This window comes from Monodon monoceros, unplaced genomic scaffold, assembly GCF_005190385.1.
Source record: "Monodon monoceros isolate NGI ecotype Baffin Bay Population unplaced genomic scaffold, NGI_Narwhal_1 Super_Scaffold_2, whole genome shotgun sequence".
NCBI lineage: Eukaryota > Metazoa > Chordata > Mammalia > Artiodactyla > Monodontidae > Monodon > Monodon monoceros.
The window spans coordinates 59,014,501-59,030,688 of NW_021703776.1; the positions used below are offsets into that span (position 1 = coordinate 59,014,501).

Consider the following 16,188-nt stretch of genomic DNA (forward strand, 5'->3'; position numbering starts at 1 on the left):
GCTCTGCACCCAGAAAGAACACGGCTGGATCAAAGCAGTCCTCCTGGCAGAGCACAGGCACCTCTGGGCCCCGAGGGTGGCCTGTTTTCAATCACACCACACGGGCACCTGCATTAACAATTGGAGAGAATGAGACACACACCCGCACCCCGTGTGTACGGCTCAGGTTTGGGTTGTTTCCTCTCCTCTTAACTGGTGCCTCCAGTGGGTGAGAAGTGAGCTGGGAGGTTGATTCCCTCAGCCCCGAGATGCCTGGACTTGAGGCGGCCAGAGCAGCCTTGCCACTGTGTCACACAAACATTTTCACTATGCCACAATCTGCAAAGAACTGGAAACCCATGACCTTTGTACCCAAACTGTCCTTGGACTTGAGAGTCAGCATCACCCTCAGGCCCCATCCCCCACCCCACCCCCCATCCCCCCACCCCCATCCTGCTGAATAGAACCTGCTTGTTAAGGTCCCCAGGGGACTGATGACATCCAAGTCTGAGGAGCGTGACCAGAGACCACAGTAACTAGCAGTGACCTCTTGAGTTTGTTCCCTGAGGTTGTCAAGGGAAAAGGGCTCAGGTGAAGAAGACCCTGATCACAGCATGAAAGGTCGGGCTCATCCTAATTTAATTTGAATATTGAAAGCAGTTGCTCCCAAAGCTGGCAAAGTGGGTGGTACAGGTTAAGGATAAGTGCTGTGTTCTGCAGGTGATGCAAACGCAGAAGGCTGGGCCCATCCACCGTGAAGCACAAGGCATGGGCGTGTGGGCGGGACCTAATTTCACAAGGCCAAGTCCTCCCAAGGAACTTCCCTCCCCAAGATGCAGGGGAGCTACCTCATACAGGGGGAACACACATTGCCACTTCCTACGGCCTCCTGAAAATACCTCACTCCTCTTCCCTTCTCCTGAACGCTGAATGGGTGGCCGTTGAAAGCGAAAGGAATTAATGCACAATTTTAAAGCGTCTAAAGAATTTTGATTACATGAAGTTGAATTCTCCAATTGGTCATTTGGTTGACTCTGCAAAAGGGCAGTTTGAGGGTTCACTGGCAGGTGGTAATGGATGGGGAGGGAGAGAGGAGAGTGGGAGGGAGGGAGGGAGGGAGGGAAAGAGGTGGAAGAGGGCGGAGTCCGGCATAGAGACATCCAGAACTAACTGCTTCTGTGCCCCTCTGGTCTCTGACAACACAGCAGCCTCACAGCGGGCAAGTGTCCTCTCCTTCAGGGCCCGACAGCACTCGGGGTTTCCTGAAAAGGCAGTGCACACAACACACACCGTGTTCCGGAAGATGTGACCTGCAGCTTCCTTGGCCTGAGCTGAGAGCCCCTGAGCGACACTGGGCCCCGGGCTCCTGCCAAGCACCCCAGAACCTGCACAGTTCACACCTCCTCCCCAGGCCCAGTGCTAGGCAGAAAGGGTCAGAGCCGGGGGATCCCCTGCTCTTGGCCTTGGAGGCGGGGTGGGTGCAGGCTTAGCCATGGCGAGCCGGGGAAACTGCAGTGTCCAGCAGGGCTGCTGAGACCGGGCTGCTGAGGAGATTCCTTGGGACAGGGGTTCTCCCATATTACACCAGCCCCAGGCCACAGATGATGTTCACTCGTGTGATGCTACCCCATACAATCCCCCGCACTGCACCTCTTTTCTCTACCCTTCAAAAGGCCATGTGGGAGTGATGTTTTCATTGGGAAATCTGTCACTCAGTTTCTGGAACCTCAGTGCTTTTCTTACCATGCGGCTCAGAACCATCCCGACACCGGCCCTGTGAGGGAGAAGGATGGCGCTGGTCTTGCTGAGCGACCATCCAGGTCTGCCTGCCTCGTGACGGTGGGGCAGGGAACTGGGCTGGGACTCAGAATGGGGGGGGGTGTCCCCTTGTCACCTTTGACCAACTATGGGGCCCGTCATTTTCCCTCTCTGTCTCTCACTGGACTGAAACGATCTCTACGGTCCCTTTCAACTTCTAAAGCTATTGTGTTATTTCTCTTTCTATGTCATGTGGCCTGTGCACTTGTGTCTTCAAGAAGTTCGTGCTAAGGACAATCATGGTCTTCTGCACCCAATACACAGGATAATAGCAGAGTAAAAATCAGAACCTCTATGTGATGGGACTTCAAACCAGTCCACACTCATTTTAACACCAGTGAGAGTGTCTGGTAGCCCTTCTAAGACAGGAGGGACCATATGTTTAACCCTCCCATCTATCCATTTTAACTTTAAAAATAAATAAGTAAGTAATATGACGAGGTTCCCATAATATTCTAAGGCAGCCAAACCTCTCCAAGAGTTTTTTTTCCAAAGTCTATAAGGAAGTCAGCAACCTCAGCTGCTAAAAACATGAACCATAGATGTGTCTGGCGGTTAAAGGTTTTTTTGAGATTGAATAAATAAAATTACTGCCAATAAGAAACTGCAATAATACTAATATACCAGGGTGTGGGAATTATCTATAATTCAGTCCTGATAATTTCTGTCTACATATCCAGAAAAGGGCAACGTGGATAACTCAGCAGTTTCCAAACGTTCTTATTTCCTGCCAATCCTTACAGAAAATCTCATTAAAAGTCCAAATAGGTGAGAAGATACTCTGACATCTTCCCACACTGAACCTCAGATGGTAGCTTCTTAAATGCCACTTGAGTAAATGTATGCTAATTAATGGCCCAGAAAGAGGAAACGACTTGCCAAGGCCGCACGCCCAGCCAGCAGCAAAGCTGAACTGCCCTCTGGGTCGCGACCACCTCTCCAGGCCCACCCAGCCAGGGCGGTGCCCACTTCACCAGCCATGTGGAGAACCCCCAGAGGAGCCCGTGGGTGGCTCGGATGCAGGCGGGACACAGCTGAGGGAGCTCCGGAAGCTGATTCTGCCCCACCCTCAGAGCTGCCTCACAGACTGACCTTCAGAAAAGCCCCCTAACCCAGAGCTCGCCCTGGTCACCCAGCCCCTCCACGGTGTGGTGTGACACAAATACAGGATGATAGGCCCAAAAGGGGAAGCGCTTCCACCAGCAAAGGTCGGCCCAGTAGCTGGGTAATGAGGAAGTTTAAAGGTAGCTGAGCTACGCTAAGGGGACCCTCGAGCAGGACAATTAAACAAAGAAAGCCATGAGCAACATGAAAGGAAACCCCACCACTGAACCCGTCAGCTCTGAGACAAAGCAAAGGGCCACGGCACACAGTCCGACGACACGAAGCCAGCACGGGCTTGCAAGGTCTGTCTCAGAGTCTGCAGGATTTTAGTCCTGGGTGACACTCTGAGCCACAGCCAAGAAAGGCACTTCACTGGAGGCATCTTTGCGGTCTCCGTCCCTTGTTTCTTTCTAAAACCTTGAGATGGATGCACCAAGCCAGTGTAAAAAATCTGTTTTCCTCTCATTTGTTTCTTCCTTTGTAAGGAAGACGAAATCATCATGAAAGTCTCTAACATTTTACAATATATCATAATTTTCAAAGTGCTTTCATTCAATTCTCATGGAATTTCATTCATTCATTCATTCAATATGTGTGTAATGCTGAGATCCAGATACTATTCTAAGTACTAGGGATACAGCAGGGCAGCGGTCCCCAACCTTTTTGGCACCAGGGACTGGCTTCGTGGAAGACAATTTTTCCACGGACGGCGGGGTGTGGGGTGATGGCTCAGGCAGTAATGTGAGGGCTGGGGAGCGGCTGTAAATACAGATGAAGCTTTGCTCGCTCGCCTGCCGCTCACCTCCTGCTGTGCGGCCCGGTTGCTAACAGGCTGCAGACCAGGGGTTGGTTGGGGACCCCTGCAGCAGTGAACAAGGCAGGGCAAAAACTTCTGTGCCATTTCACAGATGAGATGACTGAGGCTCACAGAAGCTAAGTGCTTTGTCCACAGGCACACTCCTAATACGTGCCAGATGGAGAAGTAAATTCAGATCTTCTAAATCTAAAGTCATTTTCCCCCATGACCACTCACCCTTATATAGCCCTTCTGCGGGTTTCTAATATATATATATATATATATATACGCATTATGCTACCGCAGAAAAGCAAAATATTTTTGTGCTTTGGCATTTGGAATTTAAGTATCAGTGGCCAGCTCACATTTCTGACTTCAAACATGGCTCTGTTCACACTGAAGATGCAGAAACCCCCTGGGCGATGAAGCTGGGCTTATCCTGTGCCCTGGAGTCCCCGGCAGATCCACTGGTGCAGAAAACAGCAGCACAAAGGCTCCTGCTTGGATGAATTTGCTAAACTTTGAACCAATCTGAAAAGGGCCTGGAAGAACCAGTTTCTCTCAACTGCAGGTGTCCCTCTGAATGGTTCATCCATGGGTCATCCCAGCTTGACTGTGAGTCACTTTAATCATATAGTCAAAGCCACATCTGGTGGAGAGCAGAACTTACCCACGAAGGGTGTTTTCATTTAGAGGGAAAGAGGGCTAGTACTTTTGGAGCATGGGACACCCTGAGGGCTGGATCCAGATACTCTGGGAGGTTTCGGAAAGTCAAAACCGTGGGGTAGGAGAGAGGAAAAAGACAGTGTTGGGAGAATTGGGGATGAAATCAGAGGCAGTGCTATTTTATGCAAGGCCCTCGGCTCTGTGTCTGTCTGTGCAGGCTGTGCCCCACACTGTATTTACATAGTAAACTACGGTGTCTACAGCCCATGGCATCATCTCCAATAATGAAAAGGTTCCCCTTGGCACTAACATTTGAATTAACCAGACAAGACAGTCTCAGCTGATGCAACGTAGCCTCTCGAGCCTAGTACCTGGGAGAAGACGAAGAAAACACACACACACACACCATGTCCCTTGCATGTCCCCATTCCCTGCCACTAAAGTGGGTCAAACACCCCCTTTTTCCTAGAACTTCCTCCCTATTTTCTGTTTACCAGGCTAAAGTACACGGCCTAATACAATTAAAGAAATGGGTGGGGAAATAGCCTTCTAATATTTAAAATGGAAAATTTTTAATACTCTCCCCCTCTTGGTTTATCCATCCTTTATCTTGAGTGTTTGTGTGTTTTCTCAGATGCGGGGGCCTCTCAGTGGTGAAAATAACAAGCCCTAATTCATGATGTCTGCCGATTTCCAAGGTGTAAACACGCCCACTGGGGCCCATTTCAAGCTACCGATGTGATGTCACTGAGCACATGGTTGGGAAGAGATGACATCATCAGCTCCCACAGGCTCCAGCACACCACGAGACTCGGAACTTTACACCGCCTCCAAATGCGAAGCTCCCTCTCTGCTCTTTCCCTCTCCAATTCTTCGTATCGATGAGCTTTACCAAGTACTGCTTCCACATAGGAAATGGCCTCCAAAGGTCAGAACCGGTGCACTAAAGCCAATGAGTGTCACTGTATGGATGACCAAGGCACCAGCTGACTCAACAGAATACTAATACGATGGAATGTGCCTGCTCAATAAAATTAATTAAAGGTCTTTTGCATCTCCCACCCACTCTCAAACTCTGACTTCTGCAGCTGCTTCCAACTCTCAAACTTACATAGTACCTGGTACATATATTGGGAGGAAGGGAGGAGAGAAGGGAGGGAAGGAGGAAGAAAAAAAGGGAATGTGAGAACAAGCTATATCAAGAAAAGGATCTATAATTGATGCAATGAGCAAAGAGTCAAGAAGTTCTGAAGCAGACAGACCGATAGTAAGATGATGGCCTTTGGTTTCTAACATTAATTAGGAAGATAAATAATATAGTCTTCTCTGATCATAATCTTTTGCAAGTCCACTGCTCTGAAACTATTTCTTGCAAACATCTCTCTAATGTTTTTAGCATTAGCAGAAGCTGGTTAAAATTTCCCTAATTTTATTACCTAAAAACCCAAGAGTAGGTAATTACGCTTCCTGATGACAAAATACAAAATGTTGGGAATGCCCAATTACAGAGAAACATTGAAATGCTGAATAGGAGGAAAAAAATCTATGACAGTTCTATAGTCACAGTAGGAAATGTAGCTCATTTAACCAGAGAAGATAAAAATGAATGTCTTCCGGGAAGCCCTTAATGGCCTTTAAGGTCTTTTCAATTAATTTAACCATGAATAACTTTCTTTTAAAATTACTTGAAATTTTCCATTTTAGATATTAGAAAGCTATTTTCCAGCTCATTTTTAGAATTATATTGGGCTGTGTACTTTACCCTAGGAAACAGAATTGCTTTATCTTCACATCCCGGCAATCACAAGCCCTGTCTTCTAAGCACAGTTAGAGCAGCTGTCTGAGACATCAGGAACCAAGGGGGTGGTTGTGGTCATTCTTCAGTTCAACCTGCTCCTTCAAAGGCTCCTGTTCCCTGAAGAACAATGTCTAAATACCTCAGCAGAGTGTTCCAGACAGACTCTAAATGCCTACATGTACCCCGGCGGGCCAGCACAAAGTGCTCACAAAAGCCACCAGCAAGCGAGGTCAGAGTCCACAAGGGAAAGTCAGACACCAAGGAGAGGAAAGACAAGCCCCAGATATGATGGATCAAAAAGGGGGTGGGAGTGGGGCCATGGAACCAAGCGTTCAGGACTGGAAGATAAAATCAAGAGAAAGCAGCTGGAGTCAAACAGAGGCGTGTCCTGAGAGGTTGCCTGGAATACTGCCCAGCGGGCAAGGCTCACTGTCAGAGGCCAGCAGAGGTCCCATGTTGGGCTTGTGTACTGGTGGGGGGCGCGAGGGGGCGGGTGGAGGAGGGATGGAAACATAAACTACAAGAGGATGCACAGCAGCAATGTGTGCCATTCTGTCTCATGCCTCTCTGCCTTTGCATATGCTGTTCCCTCTACCCAGAATGTCATTCCTGCTTTTAGCACCTAACATACCTCTCTTCCTACAACCCCCAGTGCTCGAGAGTTCTTCCTCTGTGGTTCCCCCTTCATTGTCTCCTGCGTGCCACCTCTTATCTTGCGCATACTTTGTCTCTAGTACCCAACAAGCATAAGATTTGGTACACAGCAGGTGCCTAATAAGTGCTTGTTGAATGAATAATGAATGAATGAAAAACTAAGGATAGCTTATACCGAATTTAATAGGTCTTGCTAGAAAGATCTATTGATGTTGGCAGTAGTGAGGTCAAAGGGTCAGGAAAGGTACTTGGCTCCTCCCCTGAGTCATCAAACAGTCCCTCGCTGGACACTGCCATTGTCTTGTATTCCTGAAACAATACGGGGAGAGTAAATACTTTCAGCTGGAAAGGGAATGAAAGCAAACAGCTACAGATTCCCTGGTAGCAGAGTCAAAGGTTTGATACCTGACACTCAAATGATGATGGTTTTCAGCCAATGGAGCACATGAAAAATACCAAAGAACCTACTGGAATGGGCAGTCTTCTAGACCTCTCCAGGCTGAGGATCAGACTCACCAGATAGATTCCTAAGCCCACCTTAAAGATTCTGATACAATAGGTTTGGGTCAAGGCATCTGTATTTTTCAAAAACTCCCCTAAGTGATTCTGATAATTTAGAAATCACTGGATGGTTGTGTCTAAGCCACTGATGACATGATTTGTGGTGTGCATGACTGAAAGTTACCAAGGAGAAGGGCTGCTGTCTACCTGGTAGATCAGAGATAGTCTTAATAAATAATACTTAAACCTACTATGCATTTACTTGGATTATCTCATTTAATCCTCCCCAAAAGCATATAACAGTAGGGGCTGGTATTGTGTCCATGGTACAGGACAGACACAAGCTTGGAGAGGTTAAGAAACTTACCAGTTACTAAGTGACAGAGGTGGAATTCAATTCTAGACGCCGTGTTCCTAAACACTGTGCAGTGCAAGCCCTTTGCTGAAGTGTGTGGGCAGAAGGCAATACCCTAAAACACAATGTCTTAGAGAAGAGCCCAGTGCACTTGAAGTGGCTTCAATGTGCGTTGCCTCTGGACCATTCTGTCCCCTAACTCATAGGAACTGGTGGTTTTGATCAATCTTGGGCATTCCTGTATCTTTCTGTCTCACTGGGTCTTATTCATCTTTGCATCCCTCAAATACAGCACATTGCCTGGCCCATAATATATATTAATAAATGTTTGTTGAATTTAAAACAATTTGCTTCCATGATGGTGATGAACGGTATGTGACAAAAGCCAAGAACTTCCCTTCATCACAGCTCTTTGTGCTGCACTGGCCATGGTGAGATGACTAAAAAACGTGACTCAGCTATACAGCAGGAGGTGCAGAAACTCAGTGTGTGATTACTGGGTGAGTTCTCAAGGGAAGCACACGCTTGCCACCTGTGTGACTGTGTCTCAGACAAACCTGGAAGGATCTGGGGTCCCAGTGAAGTAGTGAATGCATGGCGAGCTTCTCTTCTGAGGCAGGACAGACACTACACTGGCTGTGGTAAGGAAAGACTCGGAGTCTATACAGACTCCACTGGCTTTGTCCCGTAAGATGTCAATCATAGTCTGCGCAGTGATGCTTTCTGTAAAGAAAAGAGACAGAGAGGAGGCAAGCTGTAACCAAAATCCATCAGTCCTTTCCCTTTTTAGTAACAGAACCCCTGAAATTACGGCTGGGAACAGACCTGCCCAAGTAGGGACTATATTTCCCAGCTTCCCTTGTGGCTAGATGTGGCCACGTGATAGATCCTGACCAATGGGAGGTGAGCAGAAATTATGTGTGCAACTTCCCCATTACATCCATAAAAAGGAGTGCTTGCCCTTCACTTTTATCCCTCCCTTCCTGCTGGCTGGGAGATGCCAGTGAGTGGACCACAAAAGGAAGTCACGTGTTGAGGCAGAATAACCCACCCGCCCTGGACTGTCCATATACGTCTGGACTGTAACATGGGAGGGAAATAAATTTCCATTTTCTTTAAGCCGCATTACTCTGGGGTCTCTGTGTTACAGCACTTGGCAATTCCTCAACTAGTACAGTATGCAACTGAATGATATTCATAAGAAAGTATGCAATCCATGCAGTGCACCAAGCAAGCTCTCTGGTATAATCTTGCTGGTTAGAGTCAATACTATGTTTGGAGAATGACCTCCCTGCAGTGGGAAATATACACAGAGAGGTATTTAGAATATTTAGAGCCATGAGGACTATTGGCTCTGACTTCAGATAAACAGACTAACAAATCTTTTACTACACAGGATCCTGGTTCTACGTTTTCTCCCTCTGTTTATAATTCATTGAAACACTATTTTTTCAGTGTGTTCACAAAGATCAAATCAGAGCATCACATGGAGAAAAGGTGCCTTAAACTTCACTACCACGACTCACATCCTCTTTGTAAATCTCTATGCGTAACACATCACACCTAAAAGTATTAACAGTAAGTCCTTTTGTTCTTCAACTATCCAGGGTTCAAACTTCCTCACCGTTTCATAAATGAGCTTACTGATTTAAACCAGGATCCAACAGGTTGATAATGTCTCTTAAAACTCTTTTAGTCACTGCGTCTCATTTTTCCCCCTTGCATTTTATTTGTTGGGCCATTTCTCCTGAGTTTCTCACACTCTGGACTTCGCAAGATGGACTTTGCAGATGGTGTTTTGAATATTTTCCTCCATCCTCTGTATTTCTGGTAAACTAGTAGCTAGATCCAGAAGCTTCATCAGATTTACGTTTGACATTTTGGCAGGACTACCTTACAACTGGTATTATATACTTTTACCAAGCTAGGTTTTTGAAGTGAAAAACTTTTAGAGTTTTTTATAAAGTTCCCATTGTAAATGGATACTTTCTTACCTTCCTACCCAGAATTTATTAATTAAGTTCTATAGCAGAAGTCCTAAAGCGTTCTTCCAGATTGAGTCAGCCAACTTTTTCTTAAAGAACCAGATAGGAATATGTTAAGCTTATGGGCCCTATAATCTCTGCCATAACTTACCTGTCGCAACTGCTCAACTCTGCCACGTAGCATGGAAGTAGCCATAAGCAACAGGTAAATAAATGGGTGTGGCTGTGTTCTAATGAAATTGTATTTACAAAATAGGGAACAGCCAACAAGTTATAATTTGCCAACTCCTATTCTAAATGACCAATGGCAAATATAAAATGTGGCCACTGTGTTTACGTGGAAGGGTTTTCCACTCACGCATAAAAGTAACAAGCTATCCAGTCACCCACATTTACCTAAACATGGATTCTGACTAAGTCAATACTGGGTGGAAGATACAGGGTTCATGAAAGGAATTCAGTTCAACAATTTGACTCAACAAATGTTCATGGAACAAAGGACTATAACAAGTCTCACAAGGGGATCCTAAGATGAGTAAAAGACAACACCCCTGATGTCAAGACTCAGCAGGCTAACGGGAGAGGAAAATATATGAAGAAGATAAGTCAAATATACAAATGCCGAGGTATAAGCAAGGCTGGAATAAGTATCAAAAAGACAAGCATAAGGACATCAGCATTTAAAGGAGAAATAGGAAAAGGAAACATCCATGATGAGAAAGCATCATGTAAAAATAAATGCAAGTTGTCATCTTGCCTGCACAGCAAGGACTTTAGCACAAGTCGGTCTCTATATACAAGGTCTATTCTCTACTCTTCCTCTCTGCTCATTCGCCTAAGTTCAAACAAGGTCTCTGAAATAGCTGCAAGCCAAAGGGTATGAGAGGGAGAATTGTAAGGGATACACTAACTCACCTTCTTGCTTTTCTAAGCTGTCTTTGCCTGCACAGCAGGCTAGATGGTCATCAGCTGGAGAAAAAACTTCAGAAAAATTGAACTCGTCCTCTCCCGTCCACCAGCCTTGACTCTGAGCATAACTCCTGAGTTCAGGATGCTCTGCGTCGATCTTAGTCGTGAGCGAAAGCTGATTGCAAATGCACTTGACTCCCTCTGTAGAGAGTGCAAAACCCAGTTATTTAGAAATAGACTTACAAAGACTTAATCAAGAAATGGAAATTTACAGGGCGTCTCTCCCCTGCAACTTGACTCTTAAGTATAGGGAGGAATGGATTCTGTTTCTGAAGAGAGAAACAGATGATCCTTGGTTCTCTTTTAAGATTTCCCAGGAGGTGTGACCACTCCTAACACATTTTATCACATTTTTAATGAGCAACAGTCACTTGATCTGGCGAACTAAACCCCAAGCATTTACTACTCACAAGAAAAGTGAAAGGTTCTTTGAAAGAGGCGCTGTGCTACTAACAAGACTCATGAACATTGCAGCTCCAGAGATTCCTCCTCCCCAATTTAGTCTCACTCCACCTGAAGGAACAGTTTACACTACTGCCCTCTGCTCAAATATATATATAGTTTTTTAAAAAATAAAATATGATACTTCTTCATTCAAAATTTTTTCAGGTCCCAACATTTAGAAAAACACAGTAGCCCTGATAATGAATTGTTTTATTTATTTATTAATTTAGGCCACACTGCACGGCTTATGGGATCTTAGTTCCCCGGCCAGGGATTGAACCCGGGCCCCTGGCAGTGAGAGCACGGAGTCCTAACCACTGGACTACCAGGGAATTCCCGACAATGAATTGTTTTAAATTAATGGAACGTGCATGCAAATATACATGTGTCTGGGTGCATGTGTGTGCACACGGGTGTGCATGAGGTTGAGAAAAATCTCTGGGACTTTGTTTCTGTAACTAAGAATTGGGACTTGCCCCCAGGCAAACAGTCAATATGAAATATCAGGTGTGTGCTTCCCAAGCAGTGACATCCTTCACTCCAGGCTCAGGAAACCCCCGTTCCTCTCTAGAAGCAGAAGCCCAGAAAGGAGAGGCACTCCAGAGCCTACACATGAAGCACAGAGGGTCTGCAACAGCAGCATGACTTCTCTAAGTCCAGGCACCATGGCCTCAGCTTTTCCTGTCCTCGAAACTCTCCACCGGCCACCCCACTCACCTGTGATTCTCTCCGCAGCCCAGTACTTCCCCACGGTCTCCAGCACCCAGGCTTCCTCCCTGTCCACGATCAGATATGCACTTTGGAAGCTGTGGTAGGAGTTTGCATCTTCATAATAATTCCCACCTTGTCCATGTTCTTCCAACAAGGCGACGATGACATCTAAGGCTTCTTTAGCTGTTGCCCCTCTCTCTAAACCAAGCCTGAAGTAAGAAAACCAGAAGCATACCTCTGTCATTCCTCACCACCTCATTATCAGCATAGGAACCAAAGGCTGGGACGGGGCTGAGTTATGAAGAACGCCAACGTGTGTAACTATGTTAAGCACTCAAGCCAATACGCAAACAGATAAACAGCACTTGAACTCAGACACACAACTGTCACACATTCGGTTCAAAATCACGGGGGCGTTTTCTGTCTTTGGACGCCCCCCTTGCATAGAGAGACAGGAGTCAGGAGCCCAGTGGCTTCTCCCTCTTGAAAGGAAGCTCGGCCACCTCTCTTTCTCTTTTCTAATTCTGACTCCCCTAGAGCTGGTCAGCTCAGTTGCAGCCCTTAGCAAGACCCCCTCTCTGTGGCTTGTTCTCCCTCCTGCCTCTGGGCAAAAGGAAACCTCTGCCCAGTCCAGCCTTGACCTCTATTATTCTACACCAGATGTTTTGTTTTTTGTTTTGTTGTTGTTGTTGTTTTTAATTAACTAATTTTATTTATTTTTGCTGTGTTGGGTCTTCGTTTCTGTGCGAGGGCTTTCTCTAGTTGTGGCAAGTGGGGGCCACCCTTCATCGCGGTGCGTGGGCCCCTCTTGTTGCGGAGCACAGGCTCCAGACGTGCAGGCTCAGTAGTTGTGGCTCATGGGCCTAGTTGCTCCGCGGCGTGTGGGATCCTCCCAGACCAGGGCTCGAACCCGTGTCCCCTGCATTAGCAGGCAGATTCTCAACCACTGCGCCACCAGGGAAGCCCCACCAGATGTTTTGATTAGTAATAAAAGTGTTCCACAGCCAGCCATTGTCCTCTGTGCATATAATTCACTCACGATCTCATTAGCGATGGACGGCTGGTTCGTACATGATCAGTCCTTTTTCTACATGTTCTCCTCCTACCTATCAGCGCACCTCTACTGGTGTGGCTTACAGCTTCAGTCGTCCAAAAGGACATATTTCTTTCAAAGTGAAACAGCAGTCCCCTCCCAGCCCTTCCAATTAATAGACCCCTTAAAGCAGGCACAGACTGCCCTCTGTGTGACCCTGAGCAAGTTCCATAATATACTTGAACACCAGTTTTATGTCACCTGTAAAATAAATACCTACATCACTGAGTACTATGAGGATGGGTTTTATGAGACAATGAACATGAAAATACATGGCTCTAGGGCCCAGCACCAAGTACGTGATCAGTAAGTTTCCAGACATAGCACACCGTGGCAGAAAAACAAATGACGCGGAGATAAAGGGACCTCAGTTCTAATTCTGGTTCTGCTATCCACCGGGGGTAAACTTTCCGAACCTTGATTTTCTCATCTGTAAAGTGAAAACAGTACTACTTCCCTCTCAGGCTGATTTGAAAGAAGATGGCATGTAATGGGTGTCCGGTAAACGTCTACTTATTCATCTCTTCATTCAACTTGTACTTCTGGTGGCAGAAGTACAGAACAGAGCAATGAGCCTGCTAAGATGATAGAAGAGGCCAGTCCTGGGTGAGTTTTCGACTTGAGATGCAATCGTTATTAAAATTCACCCAGCTTAATTCTTCCTGAAGGGACATTTCACTGTGCTGCAGGATAATGCAACTCTGTGCTCTGGTCTTATCTTTGCAAGAGGCTTATTTTCATAGGTAATTGTATATCAATTCATTTGGCATTTCTCAATTTAAGCTTATTTAGGGAGACTGGTGACAAGGCAATGCTTTGAGAAGCTGAAGGCTGAGACTTCATGGGAGTGATAAAAGAATAAACTCGTTAGAAGGTGGAATTAGTGGACTCTTCCGTTGGTCAGTGCCATCTTCTCCAAAACGGCGTAGAGGAAATAAGTGCTCACCTTACCTTGAGGATCCAGAGCAAACAAGTGTGCTGTGAGTACCTCTCACAGCGCAGAGCTGGGCACACAGGAGGGGCCCTGCTTTCCACAGGTCCCTGGTGGCCCCTGGTTACACCGTCTTATGTACGCATTCCAGGGAGAACCCTGTGCCCAGGGCCTTTGCAGGGCCCCAACTTACCCGTGCAAATGTGTGCTAGGAGCCTGTGAATACCCAGCCGGGGCAATAGTGCCACGTCTGGAAGCTGTGAGTTCTCTTGTGCAGTTTCTAACTTACTCTCCTGCTGTTCTGCCTGTTTGGGTCCCGCGCTGAGATTCCAACACACGTGCCCTCCCAGACTGACTTTGATGCCCTCTGCACGGCATCTGCAGGGGCGCCTCAGCACTCATCCACAGACACGATTCTGATTATACCCCTCATGCCAGGACCGTGGGGAGAAGATACGCCTTTGTCCCACCTGACCATTCCCTTGCGGTCTCTCTGCCATGGGCTGAGAACAGGACAACTGCCAGAGCTGTGCATGACAGCGGGTTACACCCTCTCCGCCTGAGACTCAGAGCTACAAATGCACCAGGCTATGGTGATCCAGGCCACGAGTCTCCCAACATTGAGGCCTGTTTTAAGCTTTTCATGACAGTTTCCCCTCCTAGATGAGGCAGATTCATCTGATGCCAAATGAGAACACAGCCTTGCTGGCCCCCATGCCTACTTTCACTTCGGGTGCTACACCTCATTATGGGCTTGACTGGAGCAGGAAAAGGAATGAAATTAACTGAGCCAATGTTAGAGTCTTGCTCTGACATCAACCTTCAGTGAAATTCAGATCCTTCCGAGGGTGTGCTTGGTCTGGGTTTTTCTGGATCTTGGAGTTAGATGCTCCCAAATTCAAATCCTTATTTTTTATGGGAAATCCTGGAGAAAATCCCTCTTTGGGGCCCATGACCTTTTCACTGGTATGTCGAGCTCACTGTGCCCATTCCTGAAAGGTTAACACAGCTCACTAAGAAAGATGAGCACCGTGTGCACTCCCCTAATGCAAGCCCTCATGTTTAGAAACTCGGCTTGCTTGTCTTTTTGACACCTATGTCTCCATTCATTAGGGAGACCCCTGTGCCTTTGAATCCCAATTAGGTAAAACTAAGTTATAACTAGATTTACCGTGGATATATAATTATAACTAGATTTACCGTGGATATATAATCACTGCCCTGGGGAAAGTCATAAAAATAGTCAACTCCCCTTCCCTTTTAGGGATGAGCTTGGTGTTCCTATAGGGATGTAGATGCAAATAATCTTCCTTCTCCCCCGCAAATCCAGGGGTCTGCAAGGCCCCTCTTGGTTCATGATTTTTTGGACATCGAACATTCCCAGCCTCTAGCCAGAGGGATAGAAGCAGGAGGGGGAAAAAGTAGATGCTAAGGGCTGTACTGATTTGGAAGAAAGATGTGGGAAACCTTTTGACTAACCTCTGTCTCTTGGTATCCAGAGCTTCCTGGCTCCTGGAAAGGAGAAGTAACCTGCGATCTAGTACAGACAGGGGTCGCCTCCCTGAGGGGAGAGGGCCCCGGTACACCAGGCTCTGTCAAAGCCTCAGGCAAGTCCCTTAACCTCAATTTCCTGTCTACCAAACAGAAGTAATCAGACCCACTTCACTGGATTGCTGTCAAAGTTAAATGAAATATTCTATGCAAAACGCATCATACAATGGTGTTCGTGAAATAGTAACTCTAATCCACAGGTTCTTTCCTCCTACAGACACTGGCTGGGCCCCCTTTCAGGTCACCTGTGGGTCCTCACACTCCCCACAACCTAAAGACAACCCTTGGCCCTTTCCAGTGGTTACACTGGCCTCTTTTCAAGGACTTTTGTGTCTTTTTATACGCTGAGGGTCTGATGGAAAGTGTCCAGAATTATCAGATGCTCTAAAATATTGGGATGGACTGGGTTTTAGTGACAAAGTTAAACCCAAACGGAGCAGCAAAAGTCAGTCTACAGAAAAAGAGGAGAACAGAGCAGTCATGGAAAGGGAACAAGAGGCGTGAAACACTGAATGAATGCAGTGACGCACTGGGGCCAGCTGTGCCAGCTCGGAGCAGACTGCTCTATATCAAGAATTTCGATCTAGTGGTTAAACCATTGGTAGTCTGAAATCAGTCATCGTGGGAGTATTTACACCATGGAAACTGGAAAAGGCTACAAACCGGAGCTGCCCCCCACCATCCTGCCCCAGTCTGGTTATTAAACATTTACCAGAATGCCACTGATGGATGAGTTCTAAGAGCTTTCTAGTTCTCATCCAAGAGGCCAAGGTGCATTATTATCATGAGAGACAGACCTTGGATTGTAAGAGAGCCCTGACCTCCAGAAAATC

At 46.6% G+C, this 16,188-nt stretch overlaps 1 protein-coding gene across 3 annotated transcripts in view; it reads right to left on the reverse strand.

The window, feature by feature from the left end:
- Positions 1 to 16,188, reverse strand: part of SCRN1 (secernin 1) — a 54,274-nt gene that overhangs the window by 4,531 nt on the left and 33,555 nt on the right. For all 3 annotated transcript variants that reach the window (XM_029233693.1, XM_029233692.1, XM_029233694.1), the window contains 3 exons: positions 11,787 to 11,989; positions 10,572 to 10,766; positions 8,229 to 8,394 (listed from right to left, as the gene is read on the reverse strand). In XM_029233693.1, the coding sequence (XP_029089526.1) occupies positions 8,229 to 8,394; positions 10,572 to 10,766; positions 11,787 to 11,989 (564 nt within the window). The remainder of the gene's footprint in view (positions 1 to 8,228; positions 8,395 to 10,571; positions 10,767 to 11,786; positions 11,990 to 16,188) is intronic.